The sequence below is a fragment of the Mobula birostris genome, chromosome 11 (genome assembly GCF_030028105.1).
Source record: "Mobula birostris isolate sMobBir1 chromosome 11, sMobBir1.hap1, whole genome shotgun sequence".
NCBI classification, from domain to species: Eukaryota; Metazoa; Chordata; class Chondrichthyes; order Myliobatiformes; family Myliobatidae; genus Mobula; species Mobula birostris.
In genome coordinates this window covers 78,809,752-78,836,344 of record NC_092380.1, presented here as the reverse complement: position 1 = coordinate 78,836,344, position 26,593 = coordinate 78,809,752, and the positions used below count along the sequence as shown (strand labels likewise).

Sequence of the window (26,593 nt, the reverse complement as noted above, 5' to 3'; positions counted from 1 at the left end):
TACCTATCAAATCTGAAGACATGAAAGCTCTTCATGCTTTCAGTCTGTTGTAATACCATGGAAGAACTGCAGTAGAGCACTTGCGTGAACTGGATGTGCCTGCTAATATGTAGATTGCCGTAAAGAAATTGCCCTATATGCGTAAGGATAAATGAAGAACAGTGGTCTGTAAACTGCAAGAAAGGCACAACCATAAGATTACTTCCACTGGTGTTGTTAATTTTATAGAAAGGCAAGTAAAGATTGTTACATGCCCAGTGTTTGGGAATATACAAGATGTTACATCACTAGCAATAAGGAAAGATGTAAACAAAATTAAGTGACAATTTTGTCCTGAGGCAAATGGAAGCAGCTGTGCCACTGCTGTGGCCGCTGTGAGAAGTACAGCTAAATCTGAACCTGGAACTACTAATGGAAGGGAAATGGTCTTGTAATCCTCAGGTTCTGTCAACTGTGTAAGTCTGGGAAGACAATCTTTAGCCCTGCCAAATGGATGAGATTGAGATGCGAGTCCACCCCTAAACCCTTCCTGCTTGTGTGGATGCTGCGTGATTTGTTACCCTGTTACAAATCAGTACCATGAGATAACAGATAGTGCACTGCATACAACTAAATGCTTTAGCTTTATTATTCTTAATTTGACTTAAGGGTTAGTGAAGAAAAAGCGAAAAAAGAAGAGCCCATTTTAATGAAATAGTCTAATGTGCATATGTTACATTGGAGCTCATGGAGCCCTTCATCAATCCTCCTTCGATCTCCCTGGCTTTCATCAGATCATGGCATCTTCTCGCTTCATCCCCCGCCGAACAAAAGACCCAGATCACTGTGGTGTCAGGCACACGGCACAAAACAGCCTCCCATCATTGGATGGCTCGCATTCCAAAACACCCATTATCTCTAACCATAACCCAAACGTTGCTTCTACAGAAAGACCATTACGTTAGCAGTGAAACCTTTCCCAGGGTGTTGCAGTCTTGTCAGCCAAAAAGGTTTTTCTGTTCTGCGAGGGTGATCATCAATTGGATTCGTGCCCTCTGCTGGAGAAAAGGGCTTATGGTGAGAAGATTGCCTTCCTAAAAGAATATGGTGTCTGCTCTGGCTGTTTGTGTACAGGATACATTAGCAAGGTTTGCAGGAAGCATCTTTTGTGCAAGGCATTCAGTGACAAGCATCCCAGCCCCCTTCATATTTACTCTAACAAAAAGAGCACAGATTCAAAACAAGCTGTGAAAGAATCAGACACAGCAATGAGTAGTGACCTGGTATCTAATGGCCTTACAGGGGCTAGTGATCATGATTGTAATCTTTCTATTGTTCCAATACAAGTGAAGTCTAAGAAGGGCAACAATACACTGGTTACTTATGCCTTCCTAGATCAAGTGTTCCGTATAATGGGCCTCATGAACAAGCTCAGAGGGAAAAGGACGTGTATTCTCTTACACACCATGGGTTAAGAGAAGACCATGAGTAGCTATATTGTTTCAGGATTGGAAGTGGCTGGCTCAGATAGTGAAAACTATTGTGAACTACCTAACATCTATACACAGAAAAATGTGCCTGTCCACAAATGGAACATACCACGACAGAGGGATTTCCAGGGATGGTCTCACCTGAGACATGTCCATTTGCCAGAGATTGCTTCAGAAATTGAGCTTTTGATAGAGACAAGTATGCCTAAGGCATTGGAGCTCTTGCAAATGGTGGATCTTATGCAATTAGAACAATATTGGGCTGGACTATGAATGGACCACTGAAAGGGGACTATGGTGATGGGTGAGACTGTGTACAGCCAGAGCTGACAGTTAACAGGATCTCAGTTTTGAACTTGGGTGAGCTTTGACAGCAGCAGTTCAAGGCAGACTTCTCTGAATGCAGTCAAGGTGAACAACCTGGTTTGTCAAGAGAAAACCACGTTTATGGAGCTGGTTACAAATTCCACAAAACTGATAGATGGCCACAACAAGATTAGTTTACTCTTGAGAAAGACAGAGGTCAACATGCCAAATAATAGAAAGATTGCTGAACAGCATGCTCTAAATCTAAGGAAGAGGTTTAAGAAGGATTTGTCATTTCACACTGACTACACAGCTTTCATGAAGTATGTCAGCTCCAAAGATTATGCCAAAAGAGTGTCAGCAGAGGATCTGAAACACAGTGATGGGAAAGTGGTATATTCCACGCCATGGTGTTTATCACCCTAGAAGAAGGGATCTTCATGTTGTGATTGCTTGTGGTGCAATTTTTCAGAGAAAACCACTTAATGCTCAGCTTTTATAGGGGCCAGATCTACTTAGCTCACTGATTGGAGTCATAACCAGATTCAGAAAAGAACCAGTGGTGATCATAGAAGATATTGAATCAATGTTTCATCAGGTTAAGGTACCAGTAGAAGATGCAGATCTGCTGAGGTTACTCTGGTGGCCTGATGGTGACCTCGGCCAAGATATGGTGTGCCAAATTCACAACAGAACACAATGAAGAACAGTTCAGCTATGAGACTGGACAAGGTTTTGCATTGTTTCTATGTTGATGACTGCCTTATGTCAATGCCCTGTGAGGAAGAAGTGGTGTCTCTGTATCATGACCTTGTTTCCATTTGTGCTAAAGGTGGCTTTCAACTTACAAAGTGGATAAGCAACAGACATAGCGAGCTAGCTGATATCAGAAGAGCAAAGAGCAAAAGACATGAAAGATTTGGATTTGGATCAAGATATACCTTCAGTGGAAAGAGTACTGGATGTGTAATAGTGCATTCAGTCTGCTACTTTCAAGTTTAAGATCATGATCGAAGATAGGCCACTCACCAGAAAGGGGATCTTCTCCATGGTTAGTTCCATCTATGATACTTTAGGAATCCTAAGTCCAATAGTGCTGTCTGCTAAGAAGATCCTACAAGATCCACTGTATGTAAGAAGGTTGTTAAATGTTTGAAACCCTTGGATTTAGGAGAAGTTACTGCTGCACAGTTACACCACTTTACAGATGCACGCAAAGGCGGCTATGAAGCAGTGACCTACCTAATGTTGCACAACTCATCCTGTCAGATGTAGCAGTTTTATCATGGGAAAATCTAGGGTAGCCCTGTTGAAGTCATTTTCCATTGCTCATATGGAACTCACTGCTGCTACAATGGCAAGCCATATGGACACATTGTGGAAGAAAGGGTTGCACATGCAGCTTCATGATTCAGTGTTTTGGACTGATACTGATAGGACTTCTGTGCTGAAGTATTTCAAGAATGAAACTTCCCAGGTTCCAAACCTTCATTGTAAGCAGAGTTTCAGAAACTCTTAAGGTCTCGCAAGCCTCTCAATAGAGGTATCAAAATACTTCAAGCTACCTGGCAGATGTGATCTCTAGAGTGTTGAAGGTGAAAGCATTTCTGAGGAATGAGGCATGGGTGTCAAGTGCTCAGTACCTTCTTCAGCATGAAATTCCAGAATTTCCAGCTTGTGTGCTCCAAGAAGAATGCCATGCTGGTTGACGAGGAGGTGGACGCGGTAACATTTATAATTCATCGCATCTTGTCTTGGGCCCATTTGAGGAAGATAGTAACCTGGATTTTTAGATTTAAGAACCTGCTCTTGTTTCTTAGTCAGAAGAGAAGGCAATTGAACTTGGGTCTTACTCAGTCTGACTTGGATGAAGAACAGTAAGGGTATTCTTTGGAGAGAGGGAGAGATTGAGAAGGCTAAAGGTCAGATCAGTTGAGATTGTCTCTCAGGGGAGGAATCAAAAAGGCTGAAATGGAGATCATTGGGTTTTGCCAAAGAAAGACATTTCCAAATGATTTCTCAAGTTTGTAAACGGGAGAAAGTATGAAAAGGAACAGCCATATTTCAAGCTCATCTCAGTACTTGAAGATGGTGTCTTGAGAGTGATGGTGAACAGCTTAGTAGGGCAGCCATGCCTGAAGAGTCTGAACATCCTGCTGTACTGTCAAAGGATCTTCATATCTCAGACTTCATTCTGATTCATGTACATCAAGAGTTGGGACAAGGTGGCCGTAACCACATGCTATCCATTTTGTACCAAAACAACTGGATTCCCAGTACTAGTACAGCTATAAGAAGAATTCTGTATAAGGGTGTTGTTTTCAATAGTTGCACACAGCTCCAGTATGCTAGCATATGGCGGATCTGCCTCTTGAACAGAGTCTCTCTATATGAACCTCTGTTTACACATGTAGGAGTGGACTACCTTTTACCTTTTGAGGTGAAGTGCTGAAGGAACACAGTGAAGAGGTATGGGGTCATACTTACATGTCTAGCTACTTGAACTGTTCACATTGAAGTAGCATCTTCTTGAGACATGGGTTCCTTTTGTTAATGCACTTAGACACTTTATAACAAGATGAGGACAGGTTCGTGAACAGTGCTGTCATAATGCAACATATTTATTGGAGCTGAGCGCGAATTGCGGGAAGCCACTGAGAAGTGGAATCATTCTTGGATCAGTGATGTCCTTCTTCAAAAAGGAATTAAATGGATTTTAATCCCCCAGCTAGTTTACAAAGGCGGGAGAAGATGGCGGCGCAACGCAGCTCGCATGGCCACTCCAGTGGTGATATCTGTTATCTGTCAAGTAGAGTCAATCTTGATTTGATGGAAACAGATGTGAGAGCACGGAGGAACATCTGGTGAAACTTCTGAAATGCCTGCTTCGCTGCTGCTGGCTACTGTGTGATCCAGAATCTCTGGAGGGGAAGGCCCTGAGTCCTCGGGTTTGCTTGTTGCTCGGCGGATGGGGCAGGGTCGAAGAGTTCGGCAGAGGATGGTGCTCGGTGCTCGGTGTCGGAGGGCTGGTTCGAGGCTCGAAGTTTTCAGACCGACTCAGAGTCCGCTGCGCTCGGATGCTTCCAATAGTGCGGCATCGGCAAGTTTGCGGCGCTTGGAGGTTCATGGCAGAGAGGGTTTCTCCCTTCTACGGTCTGTGTGAGATGATGGGGCTATCGGGTCTTGAGACTTTTTTTTACCGTGCCCATGGTCTGCTCTTTATCAAATTACGGTATTGCTTTGCACAGTTGTAACTATATGTTATAATTATGTGGTTTTGTCAGTTTTAGTCTTGGTTTGTCCTGTGTTTCTGTGATATCACTCTGGAGGAACATTTTATCATTTTTAATGCATGCATTTCTAAATGACAATAAACGAGGACTGAGTGTCCTCATAATCTAATCATAGAGGAACATGGGAGAGATTGATCAGGTCTGTACAAAAGGTTCTCAGCTCCACCATGAAGGTGAAGTAGAGGCTATTATCAATAGTCATCCAATTACTAAAGCATCCTCTGATCCCAATGATTTGGAATCACTGACACCCAACCATCTGTTGCTTCTGAAGACCTCGCCATCCTTACCACCAGGAAAGTTCCAGAAGGAAGACATTTATGCTCATTGTAGATGAAAGCAGGTCCAATACATATCAAACTTGTTTTGGAAATGGTGAGTCAAGTAGTATTTACCACAGTTACAGGAACATAAGGTATGGTCAGGTATAAAACACAATTTCCTCCCAAGATACATTGTGCTTATAGTTGATAATACAGTGCCTCGGAGCTTATTCATAGTGGGAATAGTCATTCAGGTCTTTCCAGACAGAAGAACATTTGTGGGGTAGGTGTGCATCAAGACCAAAACCAGCTGTCTGGACGGGTCTACAACCAAGATCTGTCTTCTACTCGAGACAGGGGTTTGAGGACCTGCTTAGCCCCCTAATCAGGGTTACATGAAGCCATGGGTAGAAAAATTTGCCAAGAACAATCAAGGTCATGGTTAAGACCACAATTGCGCACGTCAGTACGACACAGCACACGATGACGATGTTGATGATGGTTGTAGATGAGAAAGCCAAGAAAATGAGTAAATCAGTGCTGGAAAAATTTATAAAACTGTGTATCTATACGTAAACACGCTCTAAAAAAATGAAGATATTTGCATGAGTATTTTTTTCGGTGGAAGCAATGAAGTTTGCATGAGTCAAATGTACCAGATGTGATGAGTATAATTAAGAACCAAGGGTATCACATGGAGTGACCTTGATAATTATGCCAGAGACAGAGATATAGTTTGTAAAAAAAAAACTGCATTGAATAAAGTATGTTCCAATCTTGGGCCAATCTAGAAAAAGTGTCAGAGCAGCAAGAACACCAATGTACTTCACTACACACACATTTTAAGAATTGGTTGCATATGTGCAAGTTTACTTGCATTGAGCTATTAGATACAAGAACAATTAAGTTATGATTAAGTACTGCAGCCACATGCTACCTGAATTTGGCATAGGCTGAAGGCATAGGGATTTTAAAATATTGAGATGAAAGGTGAAATTTTCAAACTGTTAAAATATTTCTTAAAACAAAACCAAAATATAAAATCGAAGTGGGATCAACAGAGATAAGAAAGGCAAGGCCCTAGCCATAATGTTATAATTTTCCTGGTATTAATATTTTATTTTGACCATAAACCTTGCCTGTCTGAGAGATGCCTGTACAAATTCATAATTGAATACTTGACAATTAAAGTGGATTAAACTACTTTTATTAGGATGATGATAAAGTGTTTGATATCATTCTTTTTAATTAAAATGACGCTTTAATCCATTTTTAAAATGACTCTTTAATCCATTTTTTAATTAAAAACAAAATAATGTAGCATTTCACTGGTATTTCTCATATATAAAATCACAATTGTTGACTTAGAATTAAAATAGTAGCATGTATTAATGAGTGTGTTTTCGAATCAGAGCACCTTGTGAAGATGTCATTGGAAGACCTCCGAGAATTTCTTCAAGAAATTATGTCCAAAAACTTTCATTATGAAGATGATTTTGTTATTGATCAACTGGAAAAGTCAATAAATGAGCTTAGAAAACTGAAGCTTGAACTTCCTCCACCAGGTATGTAGCAAATCCAAACAGGCATCTTTTAACAACTCTTGTTGAATGTTATTGAATGCAGAAATATATTTTTCAATAACTAGTATATTTTAATTTCCATTATTTTAAATAACTTCACTATTCTGCTCCTTCCTACCTGTTATGAGCTTTTTGTCACCACCCATCTTCCCCTGTCTTCACTCTGCCATACCCATCTTGTAAGCCGCAGAGGAATGTTCATATTGTAAAGGTTTGAACTTTTGGCCAGTAGTGAATTTCCAACATTGGTTTATTCTCTGAAATAGAAGAAAAAGCCTTCAATTATCATCATGTCTGTGAATTGCCAAAGTAAAGGTATTAATATAAGTAAGTGGTTGCTTTGATATTGACATGTTTTATAATTTGTGTGTTGAGTTTTGGGGAATAGTACTCTGTAATTTAGTCCATGTAACCACGATTTCTACATAGCACTTCAGCAAATATAGATTTTTGTTTGGTACAAACCAGTACCAACCATAATTTCTAAAGACAAATCCTGGACTGTTTAATGTCTTTTTCTCAGTTAGTGGATAAATATGATTTACCTAATGTACACTTTTTTAGATATTTACAAATTAGGAATTTTTTACGTGGTTTGTTGCCAAATTACCCTTCTGCTTATCCACCTAATATGACAGGCGCTCTCTTTCAGTTTAAACCATTTCAAAAAGGGTTGATAGCTATAATCTATAAACGGTTATTGAACTCATGAATGATGTCTAATGATAAAATTAAATGCGCTTGGGAATCGGAATTTCAAGAGTCATTTTCAGATCATCAATGGAGTAAAGTTTTTCATTTGGTTAACAACTCATCTGTTTGTGCCCACCATTCCTTGGTACAGTTCAAGGTAGAGCATCGGGCCCATATGTCAAAGGATAAACTAGTGCGTATTTTCTCCAATATCAATCCTACTTGTGACAGATGTAATACTGAGCTGGCCACTTTAACTCATATGTATTGGTCTTGTATAAAGCTAGATAAATTTTGGAGAGATGTTTTTAAAATACTATCAAAAGTTTTGGATCTGGATCTACAACCTAATTTACTTACGGCAATTTTTGAGATTATCCCATTGGAAGCAGGAAATATTTCTGTTTTCGCTCAACGTATGATAGCCTTTTCGACATTACTGGCTAGGAGAGCCATTTCATTGAAGTGGAAGGATTCTAATCCACCTTTTATTGGCTCTCCTCCATTATATCCTGTTTAAGTTTAAAGAAAATAAGAAGTCGGACATTTAATACATCCTTTAAATTTGAGCAAATCTGGTGATCTTTTATCCAATATTTTCATTTAATTTGATTTATTACTCTTTCAATTTTTTTTTCTGAAGTTTTAGATTTGGTCAGAAAGTCTTCCTTTTTTTTGTTTGTATCCTCAGTCCCTTTTGGTGTTTTTTTTTTTGGTTTTTTTCCTATAGTGTAGTGGGTTTTTTTTCTCTTTTCATTTAAAACCCAATTTTTTTTCTTTTCTCTTCATAAACTGATAAGAGGAGAATTGCTATTTTCATTTTTTTATTATATATTTTATACTAGTTTAACAATATCTATGCAACACACATCAAAGTTGCTGGTGAATGCAGCAGGCCAGGCAGCATCTCTAGGAAGAGGTGCAGTCGACGTTTCAGGCCGAGACCCTTCGTCAGGACTAACTGAAGGAAGAGTGAGTAAGAGATTTGAAAGTTGGAGGGGGAGGGGGAGATCCAAAATGATAGAAGAAGACAGGAGGGGGAGGGGGAGATCCAAAATGATAGAAGAAGACAGGAGGGGGAGGGTCATCCTTCCCCCTCCTGTCTTCTATCATTTTGGATCTCCCCCTCCCCCTCCAACTTTCAAATCTCTTACTCACTCTTCCTTCAGTTAGTCCTGACGAATGGTCTCGGCCTGAAACGTCGACTGCACCTCTTCCTAGAGATGCTGCCTGGCCTGCTGCATTCACCAGCAACTTTGATGTGTGTTGCTTGAATTTCCAGCATCTACAGAATTCCTGTTGTTTGCATAACAATATCTATGATTTTGATTTTGACAAATCCCTATTTGTACAGAGTCGCCAGCTCTGGTTGGACATTATTCATGACATTTAATCGCATGATCTTGATTTTCAAATGCCATCTCACTTCTCAGTTGGAAGTTTTTTTCTCTTCCACCTTCTATTTACGCTGACAAAATTATCGCTTAATAAAATAAAATTACCTGATTATTTTTCTCCAGGATAATTAAGTTTTATTTTGTGAAAAACAATTAATACTAATGGGTTGAAAATATCAGGTGGTAACAGTTTTTATATTTCTGTTTGTCAAATAGCAGAAGTCACTTTAGACTTTTGATCCATTTCCTGTTAGTTCACCATCTGATTTTTAGGTTTTATGTGCCACCTTGTGTCCATTTGAAGTATTGCATTTCAAATGTAACCAGGAATGTAAACAAAATGCTGGTGGAATGCAGCCGGCCAGGCAGCATCAATAGGAAGAAGTACAGTCGACGTTTTGGGGTCTCCTCCTTCCCCCCCCCCCCACTTTCAAATCTCTTACTATCTCTTTTTTCCGTTAGTCCTGACGAGGGATCTCGACCCGAAACATCGACTGTACTTCTTCCTATAGACGTTGCCTGGCCTGCTGCGTTCCACCAGCATTTTGTGTGTGTTGCTTGAATTTCCAGCATCTGCAGATAGTCTCGTGTTTGCGTTTTTAAATTCACTACTGTGAAGCCTCTTCCAGGGATGCCTACACTGAAGAAGTTTAAATCTTCTCTTCGACAGGAGTTTAGTGAAACCCTCTGTCACTGCTCCCCATCTGTAATTTCTTCCGCCCTTCAACTTTTCGCATTTTGGGTCTCCCCCTCCTCCTCCTACTTTCAAATCTCTTACTATCTATTTTATCCATTAGTCCTGACGAAGGGTGTCGACCCAAAACATCAACTGTACTTCTTCCTATAGATGTTGCCTGGCCTGCTGCATTCCACCAGCATTTTATGTGTGTTGCTTGAATTTCCAGCACCTGCAGATTGTCTCGTGTTTGCACCAGTAACGTAAAGTTGAGACCATGTAATTGAAGGATATTTGTTAATCTGCATTGTGTGGTTACACAGCATGGCAATGGCAATTTGAGTAATAGACAAGATGCTAGGACTAAAGCCAAGGCAGTTGTGGAGAGAACCCCAAATCATTATAGATTCAATCAGTGTCTTGGAGAAGGATGTTGGTTCACAGTGAATGGGTCAGGCTCAGGGGAAAGAAGGAAAATTAGATTGGAGCCTGGATGGAGCTGAGTCAGGACATTCAGACATTTAGAGTTTAGATCTTAGGGTGATCAGAAATTTGCTGGTCTGGACTATCAGGTCCTGAGAAAATAGAAAAATAGCACCAGGGCTGAATGAGAAGTTGGAAGAGGGGCATTCAGGAAGTCAGGAGACAGGAGATGACATTGGTGACAGGTTCAGCTGATATTGTGTGTGTGTGTGTGTGTGTGTGTGTGTGTGTGTGTGTGTGTGTGTGTGCACCAAATCATATTTCCAGCATAAGGTGAGATAAGTAGTGATTTTTCATCAGATTGGTATGACAGATAATTTAAATCACAGAAGCAAGCCATTCAGTCCAGTTGAACCTTATTTCATTTGCTACACCCTCACCCCATCCCCCTCCTTTATAGCTCCTTTCTTGCTAACTTCTCTCTTCTGTGCCATTGGGTTAAACTATTCAAGTAGTAGCAAATTCCACATTTAAATCTCACACTGATCATTCTGGTCATTTGATTATGCACTCAAAAACACATTCGTTATTTTGTAAAGTGTCCTACTTAGTTACAAGCAAACTGCAACATATTTAGGAGCTTTAAACATTGATAAAGATCATCAGAGCTGACTGAGTGGAGAACACAGTTTTGGGAATATTGGGTAGAAAAGGGGTACTAACATTGGTTTACATATTCTGCTAGTAGATTTGGAGGATTTTGGGGAGATGCCGTTGAAATTCTCTGGTGCTTTGAGATGCCTAGGTAATGACTCAAAAAAGTACAGGTGAGCAGTGTTCACTAATCTCTGGTACACCATCAGTTTTGTGCTAGTTTTTGAGGTGGTGCTCTTCATACCTTTCCTTAAATGGCCAAAGGATTACAACTATCTGGTATACCATAAACTTTGTGCTGGGATTTGACCTGTTGGCCTGTTGATCCTCATTGCAGTAATTATTTTCCCCAGGCCCTCTGCACAAACATCTGTTGAAGATTCACAGCATTTAATGATAGTTTTTCAAGTAATCTCTACATTGATTTACATTGATTAACTCTGGCTTCAAAGACTGGAAGAATCAGGATAATTGATAATTAATTAGAAAGACAGATATGTGCAGTACAAATTGCTTTGATCTTTTTGAATGAAATTGGCTGTTGTCTGTTGAGCTTCTTCAGTAAATTATATTAGAAAAAATGCATTGGTCCACAAATTGGATCTGAAGTACAAATTCTTTTAAAATTACTTCAAGAACATTTTTGATTTTAATAGACCTAAGAAGTTAGCAGGAACATTGGCTTCAGCTTGCCTTAACACAAAATGAGGTTTGCCGCTCCATGTTCCTTGATTCCATACACCAGACCAGCAAAACAACAGAACAAACATTCCATTGGCATCAGGGGTAACTGCACTATTTTTCCATAGCATAATGTATGGAGGTGGTTAAACACTTGAAAATAGTATTTCTAAAATTTCTACACATAAAGCAATTGAAAACGTACTATGATGATTTAACTCTTGTGTGTGCCAATTACTAGAAATCAAACAATTTCTGTACTTCCTTATAATTTTTTCATTAATTTTTGTTATTGGTTTTGGCACGTTCCTCAAAACTGTGTTCTCCAATTTAAGATAAAGAGAAACTATTCCTGAGGAGTTAGTTTATCGTGGAAGTGCCATCCCGACCCAAGGAGCAGAATTTACTTTCGATTTCAATTTGACTTTCCATTCCCATTCTGACACGTCTGTCTTCAGCCTTCTTTACTGACTTGATGAAACAAACTCAGGTTGGAAGAATAACATCTCATATAATTTCTCAATTTCTCAATTTCTGCTTCACATTCCCATTCGGATATGTCCATACATGGCCTCCTCTACTGCCATGATGAGGCTAAACTCAGGTTGGAGGAGCAACACCTCATATACCGTCTAGGTAGTCTCCAGCCCCGTGGTATGAACATAGAATTCTCCAACTTCCGGTAATTTCCTCCCCCTCCCTTCCCCTATTCCTATTTCACTCTGCCCCTCCCCCAGCTGCCTATCACCTCCCTCATGGTTCCACCTCCTTCTACTACCCATTGTGTTTTCCTCTATTCCTTCTTCACCTTTCCTGCCTATCACCTCCCCCACCCCTTTATCTTTCCCCTTACTGGTTTTTCACCTGGAACCTACCAGCCTTCTCCTTCCCACCCTCCCCCCACCTTCTTTATAGGGCCTCTGCCCCTTCCCTCTTCAGTCCTGATGAAGGGTTCCAGCCTGAAACGTTGACTGATCATTTCCACAGATGCTGCCCGACCTGCTGAGTTCCTCCAGCGTGTTGTGAATGTTGCTTTGACCCCAGCACCTGCAGAGTATTTTGTGTTAACATCTCATATTCCATCTGCATAGCCTCCAACCTGTTGATATGAACATCAATTTCTCTAATTTCTGGTAACTTCTCTCCCCTCCCTCCTCCCTCCTTCTCTTTTTCCATTCCCCTTTCTGGTTACCTTCTCACCATTCTCTCCTCCTCACTTGCCCATCACTTCCTCTGGTTCCCCTTTTCCTTCCATTTCTCCCCACCCCGTCACACACCCACCTGGTATCCTGGTAACACCTATCACTTGTCAACTTTTGCTCTTCCTTACTCCCACCTTCTTATTCTGGCATCAGCAGCCGTACTTTCCAGTCCTGATGAAGGATCTATTCCTCTCCATAGATGCTGCCTACTTGCTGATTTCCTCCAGCAATTTGTGCATGTTGCTTCAGATTTCTAGCATCCATAAAATTTCTTGTGTTTTTGATTAGAATTTACTTCCCTTGGGTCTCCAATACGGATAGTTTGTGGGTCATGCCGATAGTCCTTAATAAAAATGGCAGGATTACACAGTTTCTGTGGTGGTTAGATTTTGTAATCTTCACAAACTACTCAGCCTTATTGGCAAGTAAACAAAATTCCTGGGGCAATACATAGGACAATATTTTGAATAAGATTTTAAAGAGAACACAAAAAATCATATAGTGATGCTATAAATGGAATATTAAATCACCCACAATGTAAATTTGCAGGGTAAGGTGTGAGGGTAGTGGATTAACCTATCAAAAGTATGATATTTGCCAGTTTTGAAGCTGAATGCGTCTGATTCCATACCAAACCTATCAGGTATGAAAATCTATTCTGGAATGATTGGTTCCATAACCCTAATACTCTCACAGCACTTAAAATGAACACCTTCTGGTAGCTAGAAGGACTTGGGCAGCTGAAATATAATATACCCTGTCCCAATCTCTCATGAGGAATTTAGTATAAGGAGAATGAGAAGACATAATGGATTCAGAAGTCAAACATCCAAATCAATTTATCTCTAATAAAGAATTAAAGTAATTTGGATGTGTTTTGCTTCTAAATCCATTATGTCTCCTCACTCTGCTTTTTCCAGTTGTATTCTGCTGCTCATTACCAAGACCTTTAGTATTCTTAGTTCAACCTAGTTGCCTGTGTAATATTTCCCCCACCATCCTAATACTTGCCATTTGATAGAGACCAACATTCCTTTTACTGTAATGCTTCTCCCTCTAACCAGGTGGCCAGTTGTTGAGCAAATTGAATAAAAATCAATAAAGTAGCCATGTTATTAAATCTGACCTGAAATTTCACATTATTTTCTCTCAAAATGACATCACATCTCATTTCCCATGGGTAAAGCTGGCAGCATTTTGGCTGCATTAATTGCAAATCATCCAAATTATCCAAGTATAATTTATCTAACTATGAATAAAAGGAGAGAATATAATGGACAAAAGTAGAAAGTGCTGGGAGCACTCAGTAGGTCATCTGTGGACACGTTAGTTTCAGATTGAAAACACTTTGTCAGAAAAAGTGGAAAAAGAATTGCATTGCAGACATGGGAGAGGGATGGATAAAGCAAACAAGATAAATCTGGTAGGAGAAGGCCAGAGTTGCTGTACGGATAAGTGGTAGAAATCGCATGGTTAGTGGAGCAACCAGGAAAAAAAGTGAGGATAGTTAGAGAGTGAGAATACAAAGGAACACACAGAGGTATAAGATGCAAGGCTATAGGTCATGCCCAGGAAATTGGGCTATGAGAAGAGTTGAACCAACTGATGGATGACTTATAGTAGAAATGGGCAGTTCTGAGACAGATTTGGAAGGTAAATTACCCAAAGTTATAGACTTTGTTTCTGAGCTATAATATGTCCAAATGGAAAATTGCCATTCTGCAAGCTTAAATTGGGCATCATTATTACAGCGTAGGAGACCACAGGAATAATACTGAGTTGGTATGGCATGCAGAATTAAAGTAGCAAGCAACCGGGTGTTCCAAGTCACTCCTTTAGATTGAATGTGGTTTTCAGTAGTCACCCAATCTGCATTTGATTTCTCCAGTGTAGAGGAAACCTCATGATGAGCACCAAATGCAGTACACTGGATTAGTGAATTGCTCATTTACTTGGAAGGAATTTTTAGGTCCTTTTATGGTTGGAACGAAAGTGTTAAAAGGACAGATATAGCATCTCCTGTGGTTGAATATGAAAGTGCTGTAGGGAAGTAGTTGGTACAGTGGGTACAGAAAAGCTGAACAGGGAGTTCCTTTGGAATATTGAATGGGGAGGAGATGGGAAGATGTGCATGAAGTTATTGAAGCTGATGGAAATTGCATGGCATGCATATAGATGCAGTGGATTAGAAGATGAAGTCAATGGAATTCTATCCTTCCTCTGTTCAGGAGAGAAGAGATGAGAACTGAGATATGTTCAAGGGCTCCATCAACAATGGGAGAAGTGCAGCCACGGTTCAGGAAGAAGGAAGACATCTTAAAGGCACCTGTGTGGAAATTATTATCTTTGGAGAAAATACGATAAAGACAGAGGAGCTGAGACAATGAAGTCTTTACAGGAGGCAGGACAAGAGAAAGCATAGTCCAGTAGGCAATATGGAGTGTTTCTGGAATTTTCTGTTTTCATTTCCGATATCAGCACCTGCTGTTTTCGTTTTAATTACCTTATCATGAGTTTCACCTCTCAATTTTACCTTGAGGAAATAAGCAGTTCCAAGTGGCAATTAAGCAATTTTTAAATTGGCTTGAATATTATGATAATTAAATCTGTAATTGTGCTCGACTTTCAAACTATGCATTTATTACTTAAAGTTGTTCTTATAGAACCCAAACCGAAGATATGGCCTTTGCACACTCCCTCTTGAAGAATAATGTTTTCATTAAATGAAAATTTAACAAGAGAGGAAAACAAATAGATGAGAGTTATGGTGACTTAATGATTTATTGTACAGATTAGTTGTCTTTACATTTGAAGGAAGGAGGCAATAAAGTTCAATTGAAGTTCAATTTTACATTCCTGCTTCATGCACTTTTTCCAAGCTTATAGGAGCACTGCTGATGCAAACTGATCTGGCTTTATGTCATGTAAAAGATTATCCCATACAATATACTGTGCAATGTGGTATGAAAGGGTGAAAACATTGTTTCTATCATAGAACTAATTTAATCCTAATTGCAGCATGAAAAATAAGCACTTAAAGACGAAAATGACGTCATAGAGAAAGTTGCACTTTGCTGTTGAGATGCTTAGCAAGCATAAAACTTTGTTATTCTGTGCATCCAGTAAAGATGACCAGTTTGCTCTTTGCAGTAAATAAACTTTCTTCCTTGTTGATCATTGATTTTGGAAAGTTGTATTTACTTTTCCTAAAATATTAAAAGGGAATAGTTGACAAATTGACTTAATAAGTCCAACCAAGTTGCAAAATATCATGTTTGATTTAAGCCAGTAAATAAATAATGTAAATTTCTTCTTCTTATTTTATTCTAATTCAGGTTAATCATTTTCATTCCAATGTGCAATATTAAAACCAGGTTCAGTTTGCTAGGAAGAAAATAATGATGTTAAACACGTTTTATTGTAAAAGACGTGAAAACCATCATCATCAGTCTAAATAAAACTGAAGTCAATAACATCAAGGAGAAAACACTCCGATGGTTAGATTTGTACCTCAAGTTGAGAAGTAGGACTGTCAATTTGCCATTCCCAGGTCATCACCAAAGCAGTTCCTCAGTCCCTAAAGAACCACCTTCAGATGTTTCATTAATGCCTATCCTTTCATCATAGTGAGAACTGTCAATGATTGCAGAGTTCAAATCCATTTGGAACTCCTCCATAAAAAAGAAAAGTCTGTATCTTTCCACATCAAGACCTAGCCAACATTCAGGCATGGGCTGTTAAGTTGCAACCGACATTTGCCCCATGCAGGAGCCAAGGAATAACCAACTCCAACAAGGAGTCAATCCGTCTATTCTTTAAACAGTGTGACCGTAGGTGAGTCCTAAATCATAACATCCTGCAGGGGGAGCTAGTTGATCAGGAACACAGCTGATCAGAACCTAAAACATAGAACAGTACAGCAAAGAAATTGGCCCATTGGTCCACAATGTCTGCAATGAACATGATGCCAAATTAAACTAAATCTCTTCTGTCTGTACATGATCCATATCCATCCATTCCCTGCGTATTCAGCATCTGCCTCTATCAGCTACATACAGGACAAGTCAATAGATGAATATCCTACAGTGACTGATTTATTTTTTGACATATCAAAGCCCTCTCTGCCTTTGGAAGGCACAAGTCAGGAACTTAATGCCTGATGAGTACATCTCCAACAACAGTGAGGAATATCAACATTATCCAGAACAAAGCAACCCGCTTGATTGGTACCCAATCAACCACTCTAGACCTCCACCACGGACATACTGTTCTATAATACGAAGGGTGATTGATAAGTTCGTGGCCTAAGGTAGAAGGAGTCAATTTTAGAAAACCTAGCACATTTATTTTTCAACATAGTCCCCTCCTACGTTTACACACTTAGTCCAGCGGTCGTGGAGCATACAGATCTTGGACATCCAGAAAGAGTCCACAGCAGGGGTGATTGATAAGTTCGTGGCCTAAGGTAGAAGGAGATGAGTTATACAGCTGTCATTTCATGCACATGCAGTTCAATTCTTTGAATGATTATGCAGAAAGTTTGAAGTTAATACTGTAACTCATCAATTAATAACTCATCAAGGGTGATTGATAAGTTTGTGGCCTAAGGTAGAAGGGGATGAGTTATACAGCTCTCGTTACATGTACATGCAGTTCAACTCTTTGAGTGATTATGCAGAAAGTTTGGTTAATAACTCATCAATTAATAACTCGTCAGGGGTGATTGATAAGTTCGTGGCCTAAGGTAGAAGGAGATGAGTTATTAACTTCAAACTTTCTGCATAATCACTCAAAGAGTTGAACAGTATGCGCATGTAACGACAGCTGTATAACTCATCTCCTTCTACCTTAGGCCACAAACTTATCAATCACCCAACTGTGGACACTTTCTGGAGGTCCAAGATCCATATGCTCCACGACCGCCGGACTAAGTGTATAAATGTAGGAGGAGACTATTTAGAAAAATAAATGTGCTAAGTTTTCTAAAATTAACTCCTCCTACCTTAGGCTATGAACATATCAATCACCCCTCGTATGTGTATCTTTAAAATGCACTGCAGTTACTTGCTTAGAACACCTTCCAAAATCAAAATCTCTAGCATCAGGGGAGAAAGGGTATCAGATGCAGGAGAATGCCACCTTCCTCATGTTCTCCTCCAACTTAACACTCTGTCTAAACCCTGGAGCTTGCTACCTAACTGCATTTCAAGAGCATCTTTGCCAGATGGATTGCAATAGTTCATAAAGGTGAATTATAACCACCTTTTCAATACTTTCTGTCCAGATACCATAGAATGAATTAACTAAGTTAATCAAAGAGAACATTCACACAAAAGTTAGTTTTCCAGTATGTAACTATATTATCAAAATTATGAAAATGGGGCCTGAAACCATCCAACAGTTGTAAATGGGAATAGAATTTTATTTTGTGTACCAACTAACAGTTAACTGTGGAATTAGAAGGGAAGAAAAATGGTTTTAAATAGTACTGTGGATTGAAATCATAAAAAAGAAACTTAAAGGAATTTAGTCTTCTACAGGTTATCTTAACAAAAATAAGTGACATTATAATGAATGGCTCCTGAAGAAAAGTAACCATAAAAAGTAAGAGAAATTGAAGGAAAATATTTTCAGTTCACATTACTGCGCACTCTTAAATCTTTGAATTGTCTCACATGCAAATGTAGATTTACGGTGCACCACTATACCACCAACAACAGCCCACAATGCCTTTAAAATCATTCAAGTTATTCCAAGCTGCTTTTGAAAGTAACTACTTAACCAGAAAGTCAGTACAGGAGAGATCCATAATCCTGGATCACCCTTTAACAAACTTAAATGTCTTCATCTTTTTTTGTGTTCTTGTATTATCAGAGATACACATCAAGTTAAATATAATTATCTGGAATTTTGAATTGCTCTTGTAGGGAATATTTTGGTAGTTCCAGTTGTTGGCTTTATTATGACTATGTTATTAGTAATATGGAACAAGAGGTTGCAGCAATTTGCTTGATCCTCCTGATTTCCTATGTGTCTGTTCTCTCCTGCTTCCTTTATATTCTTCAAAGACCTTAACCAGTCTCAGCTTCCTAAATGCTATATTTGCTTCTTTTTTTGTTTTGACTAAATTTGCAACATCTCTTCAATAATTCAGTAGTTCAATAGTTACATTTACTATCAGAGGATGTATACAATACACAACCTGAAATTCTTGGTCTTCAAAAACAGAAGAGTCACCCAAAGAATGCGTGACAGTAAAAATGTTAGAACCCCAAAGCCCCAAAATCCTCTCTCCCACGTACAAGCAGCAGCAAGCATCAACCCTTCCCCACTTACTATAACAAAAGCATCACCCAGCACACACCAAGGAAGCAATAGCCAAGTCCCTGAGAGAGAGACCATGATCAGCAGTACAACAAAAGCTAATAATTCACCTGACAATTTGACATGCCACAGGCTAGAGGTGTCGCAGAGTGAGAGGGGAGACTAACAAAACAAAAAAGATCAACTCACTGATTACGATGTTAAAATCTGCTATGTCACTATTTTTTTCTGAGTTCTCTGGTTTGAGAACCAGCAGCAAACTCTCCCCCACCAAGAAATTGATTTGCCGAGTACAGAGAACGCCAACAGCCAATCCACTGTTCACCATATTCCATTTTCTTCCACAACACTTCAGCCAACGACACCGGCCAAGAATCGGCTCACTCACAGGGCCGCAAAGCCTCAGCACCCCAGAGGGGCGCTCGTTTCCCAGGTTGCGCCCTTGGGATATTGAAAAACAGCCAGTCAGTGGGAACCGTCATCATAAAGAACCGCAGTTTAAATGCAGCTGCAGGTCAAGGACACTGACAGAACCCATCCACCTTGAAAAGAAAAAAAAAGAGACATTGTAGGTAGAAATTAAGCTGTTTCTGTAGATGAGCTTGAAGAAGCTGCCTTCAGGCATCATTTAATATGCCTGAACTTTGCCATCCTTGGCTTTCTTCCTGACATGAATATGCTGGTCCTGAATTCTCACCAGCTGGCCTTTAAATGACTCCCACATGTCAGATGTGGACTTACCTAATAACAGCTGCTCCCTATCTACTCTCCTTAGTGTGTATTATGTCTTATAACAGCGTAGGAAGCCACAGTCAGAGTCAGAGAAGGATGGAGAGTTAAAGTGGCATTTCTAATTTGAGATCTTTCATTAGAACTGGGAAAGAGATTCATCACAAAAAGCCAGTAAGGGGACATAAAGGGCATGTGTCTATTTTAACATGTTTACAATTTCAGTCTTGTTCATCTGTTTTATTATAATATCATCAGTCATTTGTTTCCAAAGATCCTGTTGAGTTATTTGCTGTTGGTGGTTTCCCCCTTCTCTCTTCTCTTCAGCTGGAAAAGCCTCTCAAGTTTCATTTTCTCTTCAGCTGGAAAGGTAATGAGTTTGTTAAGGCTGAATTGTTCCAAAGGCAATTAGACCCCTCTGATTTCAACACAATTGCATGCATGTCGCTATCTAGCAAGTATTAACCGATATTTTGGCTATGGAACATCAAGGAGTCGCTCTTTCCTGATCTGCACATGTGCACTTCCTAAAACAGTTCACAAGATACAAGTTAGGAGTTGCAGCTCATATTTTGTTCTTTTTATAACTTAAGAATATTGAGGCTCTGACTGCTACATTGATAGAGGTGAGTTAACATAAATGTGAAATTGAACCCAAGGTCTCTCTAGAGTGTTTAGCCAAGTTTGTCAATATTCTATAGATTAATCACGAAACCATAAATGTAAGAATCTACATTTGTCTTATAGCCCTTCAGAGCTTTAGCATGATGGAACAATTTGCAATACTATTTGGACATTTCTATGCCACATTCTACTTTTTGACTTTGCAAAAATAACAACATATTAAATGAATCAAACTGCTTCCAGAGCATTTTGCAATCTCATGAGTTTGTGAAATGCTTTACATAAGACAAATCTTCCTTTCTTCTATCTTTTTATGTACTTACTTTGCAGTGATTCTTCAATATCACATCTTCAGTTTTTTCCTTTGCCATCCTCCCCCTTGCTGCACTTTTTCTTTTATACCTCCTTGTTCTCACCAGTATCCATTACAGATTTACCTTATGTAACCTGCCCACTACGAAAAATGGATGATATAATTTAAAAATTAAAACCTGCATCATTGGTACTATTCATGTTAAGCATTCTAATTTCAGACAATGTAGAATAAAATGCAATTCCTAACTTAAACCACTGTCAAGTCAGTAATGTACCTTAGCCTTGCCATTATTAGGATTCAAGAGGAAGAACAAAGCTTTTCTCCATTGGGAAGAAAGTGCACCATAAAGGAGAGAAACCCAAGCCTGCTGTACATTATTTTCTCTTGTTCAGAAGTCTGGATTTATTATCTGTCTGTTCGCTTTCTATGTAGGGCTAAAGGTCCATGTAATGATAAATGATGCATTGGTAATACTAAATTGAATTTCAAAGATTGAGTAAGACAATGTGGCACAATTATGTTGTGCAGGTAGGGTCACCTACCAGGTATGAATCTCTCAGCAAACAGAGCAGATTTCAAATGGACTAAAGTTGAGGCTTATACAGTTGAAATCAGAAGTTTACATACACCTTAGCCAAATATATTTAAGCTCAGTTTTTCACAATTCCTGACATTTAATCCAAGAAAACATTCCCTGTCTTAGGTCAGTTAGGATCACTACTTTATTTTAAGAATGTGAAATGTCAGAATAATAGTAGAGAGAATGATTTATTTCAGCTTTTATTTCTTTCATCACTTTCCCCGTGGGTCAGAAGTTTACATACACTTTGTTAGTATTTGGTAGCATTGCCTTTAAATTGTTTAACTTGGGTCAAATGTTTTGGGTAGCCTTCTATAAGCTTCTCACAGTAAGTTGCTGGAATTTTGTTCCATTCCTCCAGACAGAACTGGTGTAACTGAGTCAGGTTTGTAGGCCTCCATGCTTGCACACGCCTTTTCACTTCTGCCCACAAATTTTCTATCAGATTGAGGTCAGAAAATGATGTCAAGTCTATTTCATCCTTGGGAGCAATTTCCAAATGCCTGAAGGTACCACGTTCATCTGTACAAACAATAGTATGCAAGTATAAACACCATGGGACCGCGCAGCCGTCATACCACTCAGGAAGGAGATGCATTCTGTCTCCTAGAGATGAACGTACTTTGGTGCGAAAAGTGCAAATCAATCCCAGAACAACAGCAGAGGACCTTGTGAAGATGCTGGAGGAAACAGGTAGACAAGTATCTATATCCATAGTAAAACCAGTCCTACACCGACATAACCTGAAAGGCTGCTCAGCAAGGAAGAAGCCACTGCTCCAAAACCACCATAAAAAAGCCAGACTACAGTTTGCAAGTGCACATGGGGACAAAGATCTTACTTTTTGGAGAAATGTCCTCTGGTCTGATAAAACAAAAATTGAACTGTTTGGCTATAATGATCATCGTTATGTTTGGAGGAAAAAGAGTGAGGCTTGCAACCGAATAATACCATCCCAACTGTGAAGCATGGGGTTGGCAGCATCATGTAGTGGGGGTGCTTTGCTGCAGGAGGGACTGGTGCACTTCACAAAATAGATGGCATCATGAGGAAGGAAAATTATGTGGATATATTGAAGCAACATCTCAAGACATCAGCCAGGAAGTTCAAGCTCGGTCGCAAATGGGTCTTCCAAATGGACAATGACCAAGTATACCTCCAAAGTTGTGGCAAAATTGCTTAAGGACAACAAAGTCAAGGTATTGGAGTAGCCATCACAAAGTCCTGACCTCAATCCGATAGAAAATTTGTGGGCAGAACTGAAAAAGCGTGTGCGAGCAAGGAGGCCTACAAACCTGACTCAGTTACACTAGTTCTGTCTGGAGGAATGGAACAAAATTCCAGCAATTTACTGTGAGAAGCTTGTGGAAGGCTACCCAAAACGTTTGACCCAAGTTAAACAATTTAAAGGCAATGCTACCAAATACGTACTAACAAGGTGTATATAAACTTCTGACCCACTGGGAAAGTGATGAAAGAAATAAAAGCTGAAATAAATCATTCTCTCTACTGTTATTCTGACATTTCACATTCTTAAAATAAAGTAGTGATCCTAACTGACCTAAGACAAGGAATGTATACTAGGATTAAATGTCAGGAATTGTGGAAAAACTGAGTTTAAATGTATTTGGCTGAGGTGTATATAAACTTCTGACTTCAACTGTATATAGGGCAGGCTTAATGCTCAATGTTCAACTCCATTTCAGCTTTCTGGATCTATGCCAGGTCACAGAACAATCATATTCTCCACTAATTTTTCAGATAAAATACTCTCCCACATTCCTAACAGCCCCCTACCTACAGGATTCTCCCACTGACACAATAAGAGTAATTTACAGGTGCCAGTTAACCTATCTCAGTAGTTTACTTTCCTATTGATCACATTACCCTTTAGAGAACAGGAGAGTAATGTTTTTTTTCTGCTAGTCTACGGCATGCTGCAAGAATTATTTTGCAACTGAGGTCATAGCTCAATCAAAATTTGCAATAGAAAATTCACTTCCGTTGGAATCTTTAGAAGGCCTATTTCTGTTGCTATTGTCATTTATTATACAGAATGAGTGCATTGTTATAAATTATATTTCTTTGTAATGCTTCGAAAGTTTAGTAAATGTCCATGAAATAACAGTGTTCCAATTGTTTTAACAAATTAACAATAATATATAAATCATGGAATGGAAATATGTCTTTGACTGCTAGCAAAGTGAAAAGAATAAAAGATTAATGGCATAACCATAAGCAGCTGTTAATTTAGCAAAGAGAAATTGATTTTGATCCCATGGTACCCAAAAGAGTTTAATATTATTACTTCATTGATAATTAAAATGAATTCTAAATATGAGAACATATTGTATATTATAGTTATTTGAAACCCCAAAAAACAGTTAAAATCAAAGAATGTGGAAATATATCAAGAATTTTTTGTTACTGTAGTCCACAAACGACCAAATTGGATGTGTGTATGTGTGTGTTATTGCAAGTCTCAGAATCTCTCAGATATTACTGCATTTTTACCTCAGAATGCTGAAACAAGGTTGCTGGGGCAGTTAGGGCCTGCAGCTAAAGACTGAGAACTGAGGTTGAGGAATAAGATGAGAATTTGAGCTCTGTAAGTAGAATGAATCCACAAACGAGTGCATGGGCTTCTGCAAGCTAAATTCAGGGTGGATGTACAGGGGAATATGTTTACAGAAGTGATTTGGATTGCACATGAATCTCCAATTCGAAGCTGGATTTTCCCCGCAAGTAAAATTAGCATGGGGAGTGGACCTGCAAGCAAAACTCATGCTGGTGGATGGGTCAGTTTCATTAAAATCACGTAAGTAGCTAGAGGGATAGACAGATGGGGCTGGAGACTGCATGAGTGTAAGAGACCTGGAGGTCATTTGTTCAACCCCATTTCTATTGCATTTTCCTTTATTCAGATAACAGGCTCTTTTGCTGATCTGTGTTTTAGTGCCAGATATTAGTCATTTTGTGAAACTTGGAAATATTTACAGTGAGAGGATTCTTAAATTTAGTCACATATCCTACCATTCTTTGATGCTTACTACCAACCATTCCATTCCTTTAAACCATTAAAGGAAAAACAAGACAACAACTTTTTTTTTATAGCAAGAATCCTGCCTGGATTTGAGTAAGGTTGGCTGCTACCATGTGCCTAAGTAACATCCAGAACAATTGACTATTTTTATTGAAGATAAATCTTCACTCCTCTTTTAATCCTTGGATTGTATACCAAGGGGAAAAAAACTTAGAGAAGTGAAAACTACTTCCCTAAATATCTTTTCTATAATATACTTCTTCTAATCGTCTATAAACTATAATTAATGGTTACATAACTAATATCTCAACAGGAACTAGTTTACTTTGTATCCCAAGTTCTTCACTGGAGAACTGAAAATTGCGGTGCAAATGGATAAAAGGTACATAAGTGAATAAAAAGCAATCTTATGACCAAATGAGGGAAGATGTGTTAATCAGAGAATAGTACAATATAAAGATGCTGCTTCAGAGTGTTCGGTGAAAAACTACAACTTGGGGCATATTCTAAACCCTATCTGCCTCAGCAATGTCTGATTTTGTGAATTCTACTTTATTTGCTGAATTTTTTTCTTTTATTTGTAATCCTGTTTAGTAGTTAATCACATAACACTTAAAGAGTCAATAGGTCAATCAACCCATTCCTGATTTTTAGAATTGAATGTCTGATCCTTTCACTTCTAATCTTGGTAATCAATTGAGGCAGAAGTTTACAAAGGACATTACATCCTTTCCAAAGGATGTTTTGAGAAAATCATTTGTACTTTCAGAGATTAAGTACACGGAATATAATACTGATTTCTGTTCGGTGGAAATCGTATCTCATTTCAGCTAATCTTGCTATACTTAAATATACAGAGTGTCATCTGCAGCATTATATTTTTAGAGTACAAATACTGGATTGGTCCAGATAGGCATATATTTAGGAAATCAATCAAGTGACTATTGAGCTGTTTAGAATTTATAATTGGACTCATGGATTACTCTATCGTTTGAACAAATGCAACTCAAACAATACTCTGCAAGCTTGATGCTAATCTGATGTCACTTACTCTTCAGACCTGCAAAGCTATTGTCATCCCTTTATCATTGCTGAATTTAGTATAGTGGATTCTGGTTAATTGGGATACATCAGGGCCGGTACCTTTTAGCTCAATTATGTAGCTGCCCCAATTAGCCAGAATTTCATGGAAATAGTCAAAAAGGTATAAAATAGACAAACTAAGCAAGAACTTATATATTTAAATGATATACATAATAAATTCAAACACACCAATGCTACTATAGTGCTTTAAAACTATGTATTAGTTCCTTCTAGTTATTGATGGAATAATTCATCCAATATACACTGTTGTGTTCTTTTGATGGACTGTAAACGAACAAAATCAGCGTAGACACTTTGTGCAGATAATGGATAATCTTCATTTTCATTGTAACATTCAAGATAATTGATGATAGCTTCAAATTCTTTGTAGTACCTAACTTGTTGAAGTAGTGAAATAGTTTCATTTTTACTCCCAGCTATTTCTGCAAAATGACATCATACTTAAAATTACGAGAATTCATTCACTGTGACAGGCAACTCTAATTTTGGTGTGCACATCATTAGAAAAAAATATTGCAGTGTCTTGAACCTTTTTTAAATAAAGAAAATCACTGATAGCTGAAGATTTAAACTTAGATTGTCCTGTTTGTTTTAAAATAGTAAATGTGATCTCTTTCATCGTATTAGTAAAGGTGTAAAATCACTAACACATCCATGGCAGGATGGTAAGAGACAGGTTTACTCCAATAATTTCCTGTTTGATATAGTCAGATATTTTATGAACCTCTGTGCAGTTGTTTAAATTATAAGCAATTGCTAACATATAGTGAAGAATCTTACACAGGTTAATATCTTTTGAGGAAATAATATGGTCTATAATTTATCAGTTGTAATTTTAATGAGTTAATTGGAGAATTGTTTCATTTTGGTTGTTCAGTATTTGAACATTTAAACCTGAATTGAATTCCAAATGCTTCTAATGATGAATAGCTATCTTTTTCTATTAAGTTCTCCACCTCTGACTAAGAGTTAAACACACTGATTATCAGTCTGAAACCGTTCTGCAAGTGATGGACGGACCTGCATCTATTCACAATCTCTCAAATTATCGATATGCATTTTACCTTCCCTTATTTTCCTTCCACTTAGCGGATACTCAGATTATGTCAGATGCCTTCATCAAACAGGAAATTATTGGAGTAAACCTCCCTCTTACCATTTTGTACCTCAACATCCTGGTGCCCATTTCTGAACTGGCATATTTTAATTTTCTGGTATTTCTAGTTTACTTTC

At 38.6% G+C, this 26,593-nt stretch overlaps 1 protein-coding gene across 1 annotated transcript in view; it reads left to right on the top strand.

Annotated features, from left to right (window-relative positions):
* The window catches only part of LOC140205539 (uncharacterized), a 181,332-nt gene that overhangs the window by 150,434 nt on the left and 4,305 nt on the right, over nucleotides 1-26,593 (top strand). Inside the window, exon 13 of the mRNA XM_072273156.1 lies at nucleotides 6,744-6,896. Within this exon, the coding sequence (XP_072129257.1) occupies nucleotides 6,744-6,896 (153 nt within the window). The remainder of the gene's footprint in view (nucleotides 1-6,743; nucleotides 6,897-26,593) is intronic.